Genomic DNA, 18,942 nt, shown 5'->3' with positions numbered 1-18,942 from the left:
GACAGCATGAACACCAAGGCCATCCCCCCCCCTTTTTTTTTTTAACTTTTTTAAATGTTTATTTTATTTTTTAGAGAGAGAGAGAGAGTGCAAGCAGGGGAGGGGTAGAGAGAGAAGGAGACACAGAATCCAAAGCAGGCTCCAGGCTCTGAGCTGTCAACACAGAGCCCAATGCAGGGTTCGAACACATGAACTGCAAGATCACAACCTGAGCTGAAGTCAGATGCTCAACTGACTGAACCACCCACACACCCCAAGGCTGTTCCTCTTCTAAAAAAAAATAATTATGTACATTGCATTTTAAATAACTGATTGTGAAGTATTTGAAGCATACAAGAAAGTATGCAGAACAATACAATGAACACTTGTATATCCTCCACTCAGCTTTAGAAATCAAATACTTCCAATATCACCGGAGCCCAATAGGAGTCTCCTTCCCTAATGCAAATTTCTTCCTTGCCTCCAAGTAACCACAGTCCAAAAATGATATTTATCATCTTTATTCATTTGTTACTTTTGTTATACACACATGCATCCCTAAGTGACATACAATTTTGCATGTTTTACACTGTATTTAAGTGGTAATAAGCATGTGGTATATATTCCTTTGCCCTTTGCTTGTTTTGCTTAACATTACATGTGGGATTCATCCATGTGGATGCACGTAGATCCAGTTCATTTATCTTTACTGTTGTCAGTATGAATTTAAGTGGACCCACATTGCTAGTGCGTTGGACACCCGGTAGAAGCAAAAGTAACTCCCTCTGGGGAGATGCACCCTTAAATCAGTCTTCACTGGATTCCACAGACTGAAATCCCGAACTCCAAAACATAAACAAGAAGCAGCAGCATCAAACCCTCAGAAGTTTAAGTAATATAGATATATGATATAAATGAATCTTTAAAATTTTAAATCCATTAAAGAATGGATTTTTTTTTAATTTAAATTTTTTTCTTTTAAAAAATGAAACAATGATTTACTATAAAGAGAGACCAGGCAACAAGAAGGAAAAGCTGGTACTGGCAGTGGTCTAGTTTCACATGTCTGCAAACAAAGTAAGTGTGCTTAAAATATGATACACTTAAAATTAATAAATGTAAACCCAGGAGACTCACACACCATACCTCTGAAAAATCATTCCTTTCTGCTTTTCGCACTGCGGACTCTGCCATCCAGTTCCTCAGCACATACCTAGGATTAACAGCTTCAGAGGGAAAAGTGTGTTTTGGAACAATAAATTACTAAGTCCACAAAGGCAATATGAAATCACCCCCAAAATTAGATAAGCTTTAAGAACTTTGCTGGAAGGCACAAATGAGAAGCAAAGATCAGCATCAGTCAACTCTGATTGTTTATAAACAATGTACAGTGTCTATTACCTTATGGTACAGAGAACACTTTTTTGAGCGCTATGATCAGTACTGGGTTTGGTTTTTCTCTTCAGTGGTTCATCATTACTTTGGGTTTTTTGCACCATATTCAGTTCATTGAGTACTTTCTTTTTTTTTTTTTTTTTTTTTAACGTTTATTTATTTTGAGAGCGAGTGGGGGAGGGACAGAGAGAGAGCATCCCAATCAGGCTCTGTAAGATCAGGCTCCTTCCTACAAACCCTGAGAACATGACCTGAGCCAAAACCAAGAGCCACAGACTTAACCGATTTAGGCGCCCCTCACTAAGCATTTTCTAAAGCTGGAGAAAGTAGTGAATGAGTCTGAATTAGGCCCCACAGCCTGAGTGGAGGTGGGGGAAGAGAAGTTGCTACTTTTAACATCCTCAAGCTCAGAATTAAGGTCTGACTTAGTGGGACTGCTTAATGTTCATGCTGCCAAGAGCAAGCATGAAGGGTTACAGGAAGGCAAAACTCCTTATAAATTTACATTTTTCATAGTAACCACACATTTTTTATATTAAAGGTAGTATAATGGCACATTTAAAAAATTCCAGAAACTATGTCTTTATTGGAGATGAGTTTTTCCAAAACAATTTATCAACTGAGTGGAGAGGGAGGATGCTTATCCCCACTGGCACAACAGAAATTCCGAGCAGACTCCAGAAATCACAATTTTGTGATTCTCAACAGTTTTCCAAACTACTTGAATGGTGGAAACATACAAATTCCCTTTCAACTTGGTTTTAAAGATCTGCCATGATATGACGGATAATCTAATAATATAAGTGCCTTGTGACCGAGCAATTCTCTAGGAATGTAGTCTATGAAAACAAATTAGAACTTAAAAAGTATTATTTACATTAAAGAAAACCAGAAACAATTTAAATACTTAATATTAGGTGAATAGTTAAGTAAAACACTGTATACCCTTCCTAAGAAATATTATCCAGCCATTAAAAATGTTACATTATAAAGAATGAAGTAGTAAGGAAAAATGCCTTATTTATTCTTGGTAAAAATATGTATATATATATATATATATATATATATATCTAAAATTATACCATAGTATGATTACCATCACGTATTTCTCCTAATCAATACACATGAAAAAGACTAGAAGTAAATACATCAAAAAGTAAACAGCAACTATGTTTAAAAATACAGGGGATCTTTTTTTAGTCTTTCTGTATTTCTCAATTTTAATGTTTTATTTTTGCGAGCAACAGAGAGAGTGAGCAGGGGAGGGAAGGGCAGAGAGAGGGGGAGACACAGAATCTGAGGCAGGCTCCAGGCTCTGAGCTGTCAGCACAGAGCCTAACGCGGGGCTCGGACTCACAAACCATGAGATCATGACCTGAACCGATGTCGGCCACTTAACCGACTGAGCCACCCAGGTATTTTTCAATTTTAAAGAATTCATACAGAACTCCTTTAAAATAAAAATGTGTACACAAAAATATGTACAACCTTTAAACAAAAATAAAACTAATGTGCAAGGGATGTTGTGGAAGTGCTTAGCTTAGGCAGAGGGAGAGAGGAAGCTTTCAATTAAAAGCTTGACAAATCTGGGGTGCATGGGTGGCTCAGTCGGTTGAGCGTCCAACTTCAGCTCAGGTCATGATCTCACAGCTCGTGAGTTCAAGCCCCACATCAGGCTCTGTGCGACAGCTCAGACCCTGGAGCCTGCTTCGGATTCTGTGTCTCCCTCTCTCTCTGCCCCTAACCCACTCACATTCTGTCTCTGTCTCTCTCAAAAATAAATAAACATTAAAAAAAAAAAAATTTGAAGTTTGGCAAATTTGACACACATGTCATAGAAACCTGACAGTAAAATACTATTAAAACATACTGGGAATTTCAGCTACAAGCAGAAGTGCTTTGGACCAAGTTACAAATATGTAAACTACTTGAAAATCAGATAATTATAGATGTTTATAAGATTCTTTGAGGAGTTATCTAATTCTGTACATTTTTATCTAGTTGGGAACTTTCTGTTGGTAGGTTCTTTCTTTTGGCAATAAAATGTTAAGCAGTGGGTTAATGAGGATTATGTCCACACACAAACCCAGCCAGAGTTACATATAATGTGATAATCCCTGATCCACTAGAGTGTTGACTACGTAAGGGCAGGACTCAAATTCATGTTTGAAGTCTCATCTTTAAACAATGAGATGGTGCAAAAAAAGGGAATATAAGAGGGACTTAGTATATCTTTCTGAAAAGGTAAATTTAGCTGTCAAGAGAGTTAAGGCTATGTTTTACTGAGTACATCATAATACAAAGAAAGCATGCCTTTGCTACCCTCAATTGGAAAAGATCAGTATATCAGAAAGACTCAACGTCCATAAAACACTGAGCACTTCAAATTATTAAGCTCAACTAATCTCTAACAGGCTGGCAATGAAACGGCAAAATGGCAACTCTCTTTATCATTTATCTAATTCAATAAAAATAAAAATAAATCTTATCCTCATAATTGTTAGTTATTAACATAATTTAAGAGACAAATTATTTCAAATATAGCATCTCCCATTGTTCTTTCTTTTTTTGAGAGATGGAGACAAAGTATGTGCATGCAGGGAAGAGGGGCAGAGAGAGAAAAATAGAGAGAGAGAATCTTAAGCAGGCTCCACACTCAGTGCAGACCCTGACCAAGGCTCAGTCCCACAACCCCAGGATCATGACCTGAGCCAAAATCAAGAGTTGGATGCTCAACTGACTGAGCCACCCAGGCACCCCATCTGTGTTTTTTTTTTTTTAATGTCCAGGAAGAAGAATGAAGAAGGAATTTTTTCTTTATCCTCGTATCTACAAAAGGTCAGGTCTAAAATATTTACTTGAGGCCACAATTTATATTTATACCTGTGGACTAGGCCTACAGTTATATTTTATAATGAGGCTCAAACCCAGGATTTCAACATAGTTGGCCTTGAGCTCTACAATAGCTGTGTTCTAAGGACAAATAAAGATTCTTCTGAGCCTGTGCCACAAATTCACTACTAGGCACAAAGAAAGCAAAATTACACTGATGCATTTTCAGAATTACAACCAAGTTAGTTTTATTGCAGAAACCCACTTGTATAATGCTGGAGCTATAATGGCTTGCCTAGATGCATAGTAAGGACAGTCATCAAAAGCATTTATTAAAGTTTTAATGTGAGCTGGGCTGTGTGGGCACAGTGTGACATAAGAGAGAAGAGATCAATGTCCTCTGGTGGCTTATGATCATAGAGTTATTTGGAGGTTTAAAAATAATAAACCTTGCAGAATTAAAAAAAATTCTAAGACCTTTAAAACACTATTATTTAGGGACGCCTGGGTGGCTCAGTTGGTTAAGCGTCCGACTTCCGCTCAGGTCATGATATCATGGTTCATGAGTTCAAGCCCTGCATCGGGCTCTATGCTGACAGCTCAGAGCCTGGAGCTTGCTTCGGATTGTGTGTCTCCCTTTCTCTCTAACTCTCCCCTGCTCACTCACTCTCTCTCTCTCTCTCTCCCAAAAATACATATTAAAAAAATTTTTTTTTAATTTTTAAATAAATAAAACACTCATCTTTGATGTTCCCATTGCTTTCAATTTGGAGCATCTACAAAAAAATTTTAAAGCAAACCTTCCCCTAATCTACTGTTAATTTTTTTAATGTTTTGAAACAATATATAACAGCAATATATTTTTAGTCTTTTGGTTTCTAGAAAACATTAAGTCATCCCAGTCTTCCCAACAACCCTGTGACGAAGATACTTAATGTACTCTATACTAGTATTATAGCTGATGCTTATCGAGTACTTATTATGTGCCAACTACTATCTCCCTGAATTTGTGCAACAGCCTATGATGTAAATGCACTTTATAGGTGAGGAAACAAAAGAGGGGTCAACTAAATAGAAATGTTTTAAAACTGGATGGTCACGGTTGCACAATTTTTTTAATTAATAATTTTTTTTATTTTTTAACTTACATCCAAGTTAGTTAGCATATGGTGCAACAATGATTTCAGGAGTAGATTCCTTAATGCTCCTTACCCATTTAGCCCATCCCCCTTCCCACAACCCCTCCAGCAGCCCTCTGTTTGTTCTTTATATTTAAGAGTCTCTTATGTTTTGTCCCCCTGCCTGTTTTCTTTTTAATTTTTTTTTAATGTTGATTTTTGAGAGAGAGACATACAGAGTGTGAGAAGGGGAGGGGCAGAGAGAGGGAGACATTAGAATCCAAAGCAGGCTTCAGGCTCTGAGCTGTCAGCACAGAGCCTGACGTGGGGCTTGAACCCACAAATCGTGAGATCACGACCTGAGCTCAAGTCGGATGCTTAACGGACTCAGCCACACAGGTGTCCCGTCCCCCCTCCCTGTTTTTATATTATTTTTCCATCCCTTCCCTTATGTTCATGTGTTTTGTATCTTAAAGTCCTCATATGAGTGAAGTCATGATATTTGTCTTTCTCCAACTGACTAATTTCACTTAGCATAATACCCTCTAGTTCCATCCACATTGTGGCAAAGATTTCACTCTTTTTGATTGCCAAATAATACTCCATTGTACATATATATACCACATCTTCTTTATCCATTCATCTGTTGATGGACATTTGGGCTCTTTCCATACTTTGGCTATTGTCGATAGTGCTGCTATAAACATTGGGGTGCATGTGCCCCTTTGAAACAGCATACCTGTATCCCTTGGATAAATACCTGGTAGAGTTGCACAATTTTTTAAATTCAGTCTAAAAAAATCACGGTACACTTAAAATGAGTGAATTTTATGTAAATGATACCTCAGTAAGGCCCCTAAAAAGTATATATACACACCAGAAAGAGAAAAGGAGGGATGAAGGAATCAAATGACTTGCTTAATAACATGTAGGAAATAAATGGCCAAACCAGAGCTCGGGCACAGCAGGCCCACCTCTGGAGACTATGCCATGCTATCTCTCTGAGGAAAATAAACTCAGGTCAAGACCATACATAGGAATGAAGACTCCCTAAGGGAAATGAAGAATTGGACTTCACTACACAGGACACTCTTCTTAGATGTTTTATTTCTTCACATCTGTACAATTCTTTAATTCCACATCCCTGATACACATTGTTACATGAATTTGTACAATCAATTTCTTATATATTTGCATTTTCACATCAGTTAAGCATATAATAATAACATATGGAAGTGTGCCTTTAGAAACGTAACTGAGTATCATTATGAACTTTTATCATGCCTTTGCTCTTTGTGAAAATTTATCTTTTTCCCTTGAGAGCCCACTGTTCAGCACTTACTATTTCTCTAACATAACTCAAAGCTGCAGCCTTGACTTCACTGAAATTTCTTTCATTTTATCATCTCATCCATCCTGTCATAACCAAACAAATCCAAATACTAAAGACTTCCACCACATGTTATTCTTTCCATTTCTTCTTTCTCTTGACTGCTGACTGTCCATACTCTGAGCTGGCTTATAAATTCTGTACAACCGCAGCAGTGGACAGAAGTGGAAACTAAATCCATGCTGGGCCTCAAATAGATCACTCACTTCTCTGTAAAAACTAAACTTGGTTTTATTTCTACAAGAAGGTCTTGAGTTCAAGAAGCAATCTCATTCCCTAACCTCACATGGAATGTGAGCATCATCATTATTTCATTCACATGAATCGGCCACCCTGATGACACACACTAGCTCTCTATACAAGTCCTAAGTGAGGCAGGAGTGTTCAGGCACTCAGCTTAACTTCTTTGATCTTAGACTCCATACTGCAAAAAGAACTAACTTCCATTGTTTTCTTCACCAAACCAACTGTGAAGTCACATGGTAAACTGAAATCAGTATTAGAGATGATTTATTTTCAGAGCTATCATTTACTGGATGTGTATTATGGCCCCGGCACTGTAACTAGATACCTTACATATATTATTACGCTCCAATACTACATCCCTGCAAAATATCCCCATTATACAACAACTAAGGACTTTTAAACTCAGAGAGTTAAGTATCTTTCAGATCATACAGCTAAAAAGTCACAAGAGGAGATTCATCTGCCAGATCCCCCAAACTCACCTTCTTTCATCATAACCCAAACTACCTTGTCTCTCCCCATCTTTTAAGACTATATCTTATTGGGGCACCTAGATGGCTCAGTCACTTAAGCGTCCAACTTCAGCTCAGGTCATGATCTCTAGGTCTGTGAGTTCAAGTCTTGCTTTGGGCTCTGTGCTGACAGCTCAGAGCCTAGAACCTGCTTCAGATTCTGTGACTCCCTCTCTCTCTGCCCCCACCCTGCTCACACTCTGTCTCTCTCTCAAAAAAAAAATAAATAAATAAACATTTAAAAAAAAAAGACTATATTATTTTAGGAACGCTTGGGTGGCCCAGTCGGTTGAGCGTCCAACTCTTGATTTTGACTCAAGTCATGGTCTCATGGTCTTGGGACTGAGCTCTGCATTGGGCTCTGCACTGTGGGCATGGAGCCTGCTTGGCAATCTCTGTCTGTGTCTGTGTCTGTGTGTGTGTCTCTCTCTCCCTCTCTCTGCCCTTCCCACGCTAGCACATGCATGATATGCCTCTCTCAAATAAAATTTTAAAAAGGACTATATGATTTTAACATCTGTATGCAAACTTATTAAAAGCAGAACTATTATACTGTGTGAAATGTCATTAGGCAAGCTCATAGATGACACTTCAACTCAACTAAAATACACTCAAGTAAAATTATCCTAGTTAACAACAAGCCAAAAATACCAACACCAAAACCAAAAAGACCCCTCAGTTCCTCAAGTAGTTACTTCCAGCTTTCAAAAGAATGTTGCTTTTATGTGATAATCCTTAAAATTGGAAAAATCAAAAGGCTTACTTACTTGTCATTCTTTTTCTTCTTTCAGAATCTGAATCGTTCATGTTACTAACAATGAATAAAACAAAGGACAAAATTAACCACTGTCTCCTTATATCATAGCTTTTTTTCAAAAGGGTGGGAATTATTTCACAAGACAAATATTGGGAAAAAAACATTTAAAAATCACATTGCATCAGTGTCTGAAAGGAAGATAGAAAATACTGAGTTTGATTAAATAATATACAAAATACTACCTTGTTTAATTATTTTAGCTAATTCCAAGTCTTTTATTTTTACCAATTAAAAAATAGTTTTGTCTAAAAATCTAAATTTTCTGATACTTTTCCTTATCTTAAACATGGTTTTCTGAAAATAATTTAGCTTTTTCTTGACTAATCATGGTTGTCTTTATAAACAGCTTTCAGGGGCCATTAAACTGGGAAAAGCTATTTCTTCCTGTGGTTTTCCCGTCTCTCCGTTCAGGGGCCACTACCTACAATGTCTTTACTCCCAAATAATTCACTGTGATTTATGAAACAAAGTAACTTGTCACAAGTGTAGAAGATGTGACAACTAACAGGCATGGATAGAAACCTGAGAAGCTCTTCTCCAGAGCTTCAGGGCATGGGCTCCCAAGGAACTTGGGGAACAGTGTTATCAGAGTTGGGGTGAGCAGACAGGTGCTCTCTGCATGGGTGAGGTGTTGCTGTGGACGCCTAGGCAGGTGCAAAGTACTCAGCAGTAGAAGGAAATGTTGGAGAATTAAAGAAAGAGAGGCTTGATGGCTTGACTCTGCTAAAGTAATACAACATTGCATCCTTTTTCGGAAATGGTTAGATTGCCTTACCTCTTCAGTCTCAGCAGGTACTGGGATACCCAGGCTGGAAAGAGCTTGTGCTTGGAAATCATATTCAGCGCCCAGAATTGCTAAATGAAAATACAATAATAGGCTGCTTAGTATATTAATATTGGTTCAGTTTATTTTAACTTCAAATTACTTTAAATTATATTCCTTAATAATAACTTATCCAGATTTTTAAAGACATGCTATTTCAAGTAGAAGTAGTACTAAAAAAAGAATATTTTCTTTTTCTTGTTTTTTAATGTTTATTTATTTTTAGAGGAAGAGAAAATACATGTGAGCAGGGGAGGGGCACAGAGAGAGGGAGAGAGAATCCCAAGCAGGCTCCATGCTATCAGCACAGAACCTGATGTGGGGCTCGAACTCACAAACCGTGAGATCATGACCTGAGTAGAAATCAAGAGTCAGACACTTAACCGACTGAGCCACCCAGGCGGCCCTTCCTTCTCTTTATATAACATTCAACTCTAAAGTTCTAATTCATGGGAAGCCATATAATGGCATGATTTAAGATACATAAAAAACAAAGTTCTTATAGAGATTACACATGAATACTGATATTACCAAAAGCTTTCCTTTAAATAATGTGTAATTTACTTTTAAAAACTTAATTTGCGGGGCAAATTGAGGAGGCCCAAAGAGGGGTTCCTCACTACTCCAAGCATTCTCTAACACGAAATTCTAGCCCTACAACCACGGGCTAAGAGCTCCATAGCATGAAGGGGCCTCATCGGGCATGGGTAAACATGAGAATCAGATCCTGATATTTACCTATCGACAGAAAATAAACTGAAAGCTAACAATAATTTACTTTTATTACTATATTGAGCTACTTACGGTGAAGGGCTCATGGGAAAAAGATGCAGATAGTCCAGAGGTTAAGAACAGGGGCTCTGGAGAAAGCTGCCAGTGTTTGAACCCAGCCAGCCACTTACTAATTGTGTGAGCTGGCACTACATAGCCTCTCCATGCCTCAGTTTCTTTACCAGTAAAATAGAAATAACAGTGGTACCTGCCCATATGTCGTGGCACAGATTATACATATAAAATGCCTAGAATAGTGCCTGAAACATAATAAGCACTCAATAAATGTTAGCTATTAGTGTTATTATTATTAATTTTTCATTACTTTGTAAAGCATTTACTATAATGCCTGTCCCAGAGTAAGTTCTTAATAATAGTGGGTTCTCAATAAGTGCTTCTTGAATAAATAAATGCATTGTGAGGCTATAAAAAGATAACATTAACTAGGCACAGAATGTCATGTAATATAATGAAGAGATTGAAATTTCAAAAAATAAGGCTGAATTTTAATCTCAAAAACAATAATAAACAGTGATTACAATATAAAATACTTAAACCTGTTCAGAAAAGAAACAGGCCCAAAATGGAGTCACTTGTGCTAAGCCCACATCACCAAACCAAAACTTAATACCTAACCTAATTGCAGTTTCAACCTCCCCCAGGAAGGTAATCTTAACTGGTCAGCTGGAACTCCCGGGTCAGCAGCAGTGAGGTAATCCACCTGATAGACCCCTACCATCCTTCCCCCAAAAGATGACGTAATCTGCTCTTTCCTTGTCCCTGTCCCCTTCTGCCTATAAAAGTCCCCCATTTTGTACAGCTCCTCAGAGCTCCTTTCTGTTTGCTAGGTGGGATGCTGCCCCATTCATGAATTGTTGAATAAAACCCATTGGATCTTCAAATTTATACAGCTGAATTTTGTTTTTTAATAGACCTTAGAAATAAATCTAGGTATCTAAAAATCTATAAGTAAGAATCTTCTGGTAGTACCCATAATATTTCATAAATGCAATGTGTTCGTGTTGAAATAAAAAGGCAACACATACTTTTAAAACTAAGTTAAGCCCCTGCCACTTTAGAGACCGTTTGGCAGTTTCTTAAGGAATCAAACGTACATTTTACTAAACAATCCAGCAATTCCACTCCTAGGATCTATCCAAGAGAAATGAAAACATATGTTCACACCAAAACTTGTACATGAATGTTCAGATCAGTATTTACTCACAGTAACCAAAAAGTGGAAATAACCCAAATGTCCATCAACTGGTAAATGCATCAGCCAATGGTGGTATATCCACACAGCGGAGTACCGCTCAGCAACAAGGAGGAAAGAATTACCGATACAGATAACACCATGGCTGAACCTCAGAACTAGGCTAATGGAGAAGCAAAAGACTACACACTGTATGAGTCCACCTATAGGAAATGTCTAGAAAATGAAAACCGTGAGACACAAAATTAATTAGTAGGTGGTTGGGGGCTAGGAGTGGAAACAGGGATTAACTGCAAATGGGCAGGAAGGATCTCTTTTAGGGTGATGGAATTGTTCTAGAATTGTGATAACTGCATAGATCTATAAATTTTTAAAAAATCATTGAATTATATGCTTCAGGCCAGTGGAATTTCATGGTATACAAATTATACCTCAATAAGTCTGTTAAAGAATACTGAATTAAGAGAGGCACCTGGGTGGCTCAGTCGGTTGAACGGCTGACTTCGGCTCAGGTCATGATCTTGCGGTCCGTGAGTCCGAGCCCCGCGTCGGGCTCTGTGCTGACAGCTCAGAGCCTGGAGCCTATTTCAGATTCTGTGTCTCCCTCTCTCTGACCCTCCCCTGTTCATGCTCTGTCTCTCTCTGTCTCAAAAATAAATAAACGTTAAAAAAAAAAAAAAAAAAAGAATACTGAATTAAGAGAAAAACAAATGTTGCAAATTACTACCTGGGGAATGTTGAGCTCCTGTAACTGGCTTTGAGTTATCTCGCTGAGCTGCCGAAATGTCATTGTAAAATCAGCTGCTGTCTTTTCCATGAGCTAATGAAAGTGATTATATTTATCAATCTCAATTCTTCAAGAATAGTAATTCAAATACAAGGAAAAAAAGATATAAAATGACAAACTCACATGTAAGAGAAATGCAATTAAATCATCATCACCCTTTGTTTCCCCAAGTAATCCCAATTTGGCTTTGAACAATTCTCTAAATCTGAAAGAGAAATGTTATTTCAATTCAACTCACTATTTCAAGAATTGTCCCCAAACCAACCAGGAGGCTTTAATATCTGTATTCAAAAGGACAAACCTTGTATAATAAAGAACTGGATACCCCTCAAGAATCTGAGCAGCTCTACAGGAAGAAAAAAGGAAGGACAATGAAATCTTTATTTAAAATTAACATTCTTAAGTTATCAGAACAAAGTGAACCTTTTCATATATTAAATATAATTATTATATTTACCAATCTCAATTCCCATATTTCATAAAAATATAAAGATTAAAGCATTCTTAACCTTAAACTCATCTTTTTTTTTTATGTTAGTTTATTTTTGAGAGAGAGAGAAAGAGGGAGCATGCACAAGTGGGGGAGGGGCAGAGAGACACATGAGGAGGGGAGACACAGAATCCAAATCCAAAGCAGGCTCCAGGCTCTGAGCCGTCAGCACAGAGCCCAATGTGGGGCTGAAACTCACAAACTGTGAAATCATGACCTGAGCCCAAGTCAGACATTTAACCGACTGAGCCACCCAGGTGCATCCCCCCACCTTAAACTCAATCTTTAAAAAAATTAAGTTTCTACTTTTTTTTTTTTTTAACTTTTTTAATGTTTGTTTATTTTTGAGAGAGAGAGTAGGCAAGCAGGGCAGGGGCAGAGAGAATGGGGGACAGAGGATCCAAAGCAGACTCTGCACTGACAGCGGAGAGCCCAATGTGGGGCTCGAACTTGCAAATTGCTAGATCATGTCCTGAGCCGAAGTCAGACACGAAACTAACTAAGCCACCCAGGTGCCCCTAGTTTCTATTTTTTTTTAATGTTTATTTATTTCGATGAAAGAGAGTGCATGTGCATGAACCAGGGGAGGAGGGGCAGAGAGAGAGAGAGAGAGAGAAAGGGAGAGAGAGAGAATCCCAAGCAGACTCTGTGCTGTCAGTGCAGAGCCCAAAGAGGGGCTTATCTTTTTTTTTTTTAATGTTTATTTATTTCGAATGAAAGAGAGCGTGTGAGTGTGCAAGGGTGGGGGGGGGGGTGGCGGCAGAGAGAGTGAAAGAGAGAATCCCAAGCAGACTCCATACTGTCACACTGCGGAGCTGGACGTAGGGCCTGAACTCATAAATCATGAGATCATGACCCGGGCTGAAACCAAGTCAGTCGCTTAACCAACTGAGCCACCCAGGTGCCTCTATTTCTTAATATTCTTAAATGTATTTTAAATTATGCAAAAGCTCAACTCTTCCTGCAGCTCCACTCTCTTTACCTTACTGACCTCACCCCATACAAGTCTTCCCCTTGCTCATTCTGAAGCAGCCATAGAGGCCTTCTTGTTGTTCCTTAAACACCCCACGTACCCACTAGTGGCCTCTGCACAGGCTAGTCCCTTGTCCAGAGCACCCTTCCCCAAGCATCTGTGTGGCTTGCTCCTGTGACTCCTTCAAGCCTTTGCTCAGTGAGATGCTGATTATCCTTTTAAAACTGCAAACCCTTCCCTATCCCCTGCTTTATTTTTCTCCATAGTATTTACCTCCTTTCTAATTGGCTATGTAACTATTTATTCTGTTTGACTGTCTCTCCCACCAGAAGGAAGTACCACAAGGACACAATTATTGTGCTGTTTTATTTACTGCTATCCCCCCAGCACTTGGAACGGTGACGGGCACCTCAATAAGTATTTGTCTCATGAATAAATGGACTCTGCAGGGCAAAGGGGATATAAAATTAATGGAGACAAAAGTGACTGTTCAATGAATAACATCTTATATTGCTTTGATTTTGAACTATGTGATGTATTACCAATACATTTTTAAAATATATTAATTAAGGAAACCAAAGATGGCATATAAAACTTCTATTGTAGCAATTTTTTTGCAACCCAGGATTAATGAAATCACTATATGGTTTGCCATCCATTTGTGATCTTGTTGTACTGGAAATGGTAAGTTTTAGACTTAGGGGAGTTCGGGGGAGAGAGAGAAGGTAAATATACTCTATCTCCTAGCAAATACATTAAAGACACACAAATGATTAAAATGTGATCCTGCCCTCAAGGAGTTGAATGTCCACTGGTTATATCAAGAAATGTTTTAACAGTCTATGTAATTATTAACATACTTAGATTATTATTCAGGCTTATTGATATACATACAGGAGATATTTCGAGTAACTAAGTATAAATATTACTTATTTATAATAAGTTACCTATTTATTATTTACTCTGTTGTTTAAAAAGGCAACCATGTACCACTTTTTCTTCAGCCTAAATTCAGAATGAGAGATCACACAATGGTCAGATTGTGATTAAAAGTTCAGCTTTATCACTGACAAAAGCTAGTCTGGAGAATATGGCTTAAGTCTGTGGATAAATAGGCATGTTAACAAATTGTGCCTAAATTAGAAAGTTTTACTCACTCAGTTACTAAAACAGCAGTCACAACGATGGACCTCCCCCCCACTTGGGCACACCCCTATAAAATTTTCATATAAAAAAGCAGAAAATGTACTCTTTCCCTGGACTGACAGCTTTCCAAAAAGAGAGGTATTAATAGGAGGAGCCTCACAAGTTTAGTTTCTTCTCCCATATTCATCAAACGGATCATTAACCCTTCCTTCCCCAAATAGGAGTAAATGGACAAAGAAAAGGACTGTGTACTCTAATGAAGACCCCCCCAACCACAATGAACCACTTTTAAGAGTATTCAAGCCCAAAGACTAAACCAGCAATAGATATCAAAGGAAGATGGCAGTTCAAATGAATTTTTGGTGCCTGCCCCTCCCTGCTCTAATTCAGCCTCTCTCCCCTGGCTACTGAGTCTTGGGGCCTGGAGTGTCTGGGCAGGACTGCAGGCCCTCACTCATGAGGTACAGCATGGCTGAGCAGAGCAGGCCCTACCTGTATATATGCTACTGGAAAGAGTTCATGGGCTCCCTGGCTTCTTTGAGCCTACAGGAAACCCGCTAAAACCTGTCTACCCCAGAAGGTGGGAGTATGCTAGCTTGGCGCTGAGGAGAGCTGGGAGCAGAGAGGCAGCCTACCAGAGGCCCAGTGGAAAGCTGAAAACTTGCCTGTGCGTACTCTGCTGGCACATGAAGGGTGTATCACCACATAACTGGAGCTGAGCCCCAACAGAGAGGCAAAGGGAAGTAACACAGTACCAAAGTGGGCTCGTACCCGCAGAGAAGAAAAACGAAGGAACAACAGAACAGTTGGCCCTTAGTAAAATGGAACTGCTCTTGGAGACAGATAACAATATGAAAATAATAATAATAATAATAATAATAATAATAATAATAATAAGATACTTAAGAACAAACTATACCTCAGTAGGCATTCTAGAACTATAAAATATTGTTTCAGACTACAAAATTCAGTAGATGAATTGAGAGAGAAGACAGATACTCCTGAGACTCGATTTTGTGGCCTAGAAAATCAACTAGAAGAAATAACCACAAAACACTATGCAAAAATACAAAGAAATGGAAAGCATAAGTAAAAATAATAATAATAATAATAATAATAATAATAAAAGAATTGGGAATATATGGAGGATTCATACAAATAATGGAGTGCCAGAAGCAAAAAAAGAAATGGATGGAAGAAAGTCAATACATAAACAATAGCAGAGATTTCTCTCACTGGGTATATAGTTACAGCCGGAGAAGCAGAACCCTTATTGGTGCTATAGAACAAGGGATTTATTTTTGGAATTTGACCTATGACTGTGGGAGCTGGTGAGGAATTATATATAACACTGTTGCTTCTGTGTCTGGTTTTGGGGCTAAAAGCCAGCAGTGAAGACAGGACAGAAAATTGGATGTGAGGGGCACCTGGAAGGCCCGGTCAGTCAAGCATCCAACTTTGGCTCAGATCACGATCTCAGTTTGTGAGCCCGAGCCCTGCATTGGGCTCTGTGCTGACAGTGCAGAGCCTGCTTTGGATCCTCTGTCCCTCTCTCTCTGCCCCTCCCCTGCTCATGCACACACACACTCTCTCTCTGTCTCTCTATCTCAAAAATAAACATTAGGGATGCCTGGGTGGCTCAGTCTGTTGAGTGTCTGACTCTTGGTTTGGCTCAGGTCATGATACCGCGTTTTATGGGTTTGAGCCCCGCATCAGGCTCCATGCTGACAGTGCAGAGCCTGCTTGGGATTCTGTCTTTCCCTCTCTCTCTGCCCCTCCCTGCTTGTTCTGTCACTCTCAAAATGAGTAAATAAATTTTAAAATAATTAAAATAATTTTTTAATAAACATTAAAAAGCTTTTAATGTTTCTTATTTTTCAAAAAAAATGATCATTTGGGGTGCCTGGGTGGCTCAATCAGTTAAGCCTCTGACTTTGGCTCAGGTAGGTCATGATCTCACAGTTTGTGAGTTCAAGGCCCGTGTCAGGCTCTATGCTGACAGCTCAGAGCCTGGAGCCTGCTTCCGAGTCTGTGTCTTTCTCTCTCTCTGCCCCTCCCCTGCTCATGCTCTGTCTCTCTCTCTCTCACTCTCAAAAGTAAATAAACATTAAAAACAAATTTTAAAAAATCATTATACAAATATATTTTTACAGATTTCATTAGTGGATTTAGGATTTACTCACAGCTGCCTTTGCCTAGGATCCAGTATTGGGTTTAAAGCTTGCAACAACTTGTTTAAATTAAATATCCCAATATTGGCCTGATTTCCTATTTTATATCTTCCTTCATCATCAGATGTGTTTGGGACAAAATCTGTTGAAAACAAAAAACACTAGCATTTTGTAGTGGGGATAATTGTCTCTAAGTTTATATTTACACTTAATAAATTTATATTTATTAGATGTATTTATATTTATTAAATCTTTGTCTATAAACATTTAATTCAAAAGTAACATAAACACTTACTACCCATACACATGAAATTCTTTTTAAATATGAATATGAATATTTGCCTAAAAGAGGCAAGTTCTAACCTGCAAGAATTATCAGGGGATCACACATATACTTCAAACTCTACCTCAAGTCATGTCCTCCACCCTCCACGAAGCCCGCCTGGATCCCTCCTTGTAAGTATTGTGTTACTGTTACCTCCATTTTATAGGTTGGTAAAGTGCCAAGTTAAGTGGCTTGTCCAAGGGCACAGAGCCGCTAAGGGTCAGATGCCCGAAGTCACACCCACATTGGTCTCACACATGTTCCCCACTCCCCTCCCTGGCATCTTCTCTAATATGTCATTCTTTAAGGGCAGAGACCACAAAGGACTCATTTTTGAATCCTTATAGCCCCAGAAGATTAAGTACCACGTTTTATGAGTGAACCCAATTCTCTCTACTACCCCACCACTGTATTAGCTATAACAGTTTATCTAAAATAAACCTGTGATAATTTTTTAGTGAAATAAGATATATGTGTGTAAACATCTTACATGTTTACATATAAATCACTCTTACCTGGATTATAGGCTTCCATAAAACCAAATGGACCATAGTCAATTGTAATGGATAACAAACTGAAGTTATCAGTATTACAAACACCTGAAACCACAACAAAAAGTTTCTGAAAACACGGTAATAAAACAATAAAGCATTTTTAAATGCATAAAATTATCCAGAATAGGAAAGGTAATGGAAATGCATTTGTTTTGGAAATGCGGCAAAATTAGATTATCAATTGAAAGTTTAACTGGTGATACCAAATAGCTTAATATATATTAAAACTATATTTTTAAATTAAATTTACCCTTTTGTTTTATACCCTACCCCCTGCAAAGATTTCAAACACTGCAGGAACAAAAGCCCCAAGAAATAAAAATTCTTCTTACTTATCCTCAATTTCTAGCATTTGTTAAAACAATATATGTTACTTGGAATGGAATTGAGGCTAATAAAGGAATAAGATTAATTCATATTCAAAGGATGGGAAAAGGGAAAAACATGGCTATGCATTCCAGTAACAGTCACCAGCTGTGGGGAGAGAGTATGCCTCGCAGGCCAGGGAGGCCATGGCTGGGGTAGGAAGAAGCCAGGGAATGAATCCACCAGCCTGTTACATACAGGATATTTGGCAACGGTGTCCAATATAGAGTTTCAGCCTTTCTCTGTTTACAAAACGTGAACTGTACAGACTCTCTAACCCAGCCATTCCACTTTAGGGGTCTATCCTCAAAAAGTCACCTTCAAGAATACAAAGATACAGTTGCATGGTAGTCACTGCAGCAGAGTTCATAATAGCAAAAACTCTGAAATGCTGAGCCCACTCTCCCTACCCCAACCACCCCAAGAGAGATACACAGACTATGTCTGTGATAAGCTGAGCAGATTTCAAGAAGTTTTGCAGTGTGGGAATTCCGTTTGGTATTTATCTAGACACATTAGTAAGTGTACGATTTGTTTTTCAGTTATTCTTAGTTCAGGCACATATTCCTCCCTATGCAATTTCACACACAAGATGGCTTCATACATACAAGCCAGGCCTGCTTTTTTCAAAGATTATGAATATCCTCCAAAACATTCCAAAAGAATTGATAGGAAATGGTTAACAATGATTGCCCTCGAAAATGGAATTCACACTCACTTCTGTATATTTTAAAGCATTTTTTTTAATGTTTATTCATTTTTGAGAGACAGAGCATGAATGGGAAAGAGGCCAAGAGAAAGGGAGACACAGAATCTGAAGCAGGCTCCAGGCTCCAGGCTGCCAACACAGAGCCTTGAACCCACGAACCACGAGATCATGACCTGAGCCAAAGCCAGCCGCTTAACTGACTGAGCCATCCAGGCACCCCTCACTTCTGTATATTTTAAATTCTTTACCTTAAGCATGTAGTGCTTTTATACTTAAGATTTTTAAAACAGCTTTAAAGAGATCTAAATATAATACATGTAGCCAC

The 18,942-nt window shown here is 38.4% G+C and overlaps 1 protein-coding gene across 3 annotated transcripts in view; it reads right to left on the bottom strand.

The window, feature by feature from the left end:
• The window catches only part of LOC109276366 (protein adenylyltransferase SelO-like), a 35,616-nt gene that overhangs the window by 2,735 nt on the left and 13,939 nt on the right, over positions 1-18,942 (bottom strand). The window contains exons 11-19 of one of the 3 annotated variants that reach the window (XM_053895361.1): positions 17,504-17,587; positions 16,676-16,805; positions 12,185-12,229; positions 12,007-12,088; positions 11,824-11,916; positions 9,065-9,144; positions 8,240-8,283; positions 1,126-1,205; positions 102-270 (exon numbers count right to left, since the gene is read on the bottom strand). In XM_053895361.1, coding sequence (XP_053751336.1) covers positions 220-270; positions 1,126-1,205; positions 8,240-8,283; positions 9,065-9,144; positions 11,824-11,916; positions 12,007-12,088; positions 12,185-12,229; positions 16,676-16,805; positions 17,504-17,587 — 689 coding nt within the window. In that variant the 3' untranslated portion in view covers positions 102-219. Of the gene's footprint in view, positions 1-101; positions 271-1,125; positions 1,206-8,239; positions 8,284-9,064; positions 9,145-11,823; positions 11,917-12,006; positions 12,089-12,184; positions 12,230-16,675; positions 16,806-17,503; positions 17,588-18,942 lie in introns of those variants that run through there. The other 2 variants (XM_053895360.1, XM_053895362.1) reach the window with 2 other exon arrangements.

The sequence above is a fragment of the Panthera pardus genome, unplaced genomic scaffold (assembly GCF_024362965.1).
Source record: "Panthera pardus isolate Hobbes unplaced genomic scaffold, ASM2436296v1 HiC_scaffold_6, whole genome shotgun sequence".
Lineage (NCBI taxonomy): Eukaryota > Metazoa > Chordata > Mammalia > Carnivora > Felidae > Panthera > Panthera pardus.
The sequence above is the reverse complement of the archived record's forward strand: the minus strand, read 5'-3'. Positions and strand labels throughout refer to the sequence as shown.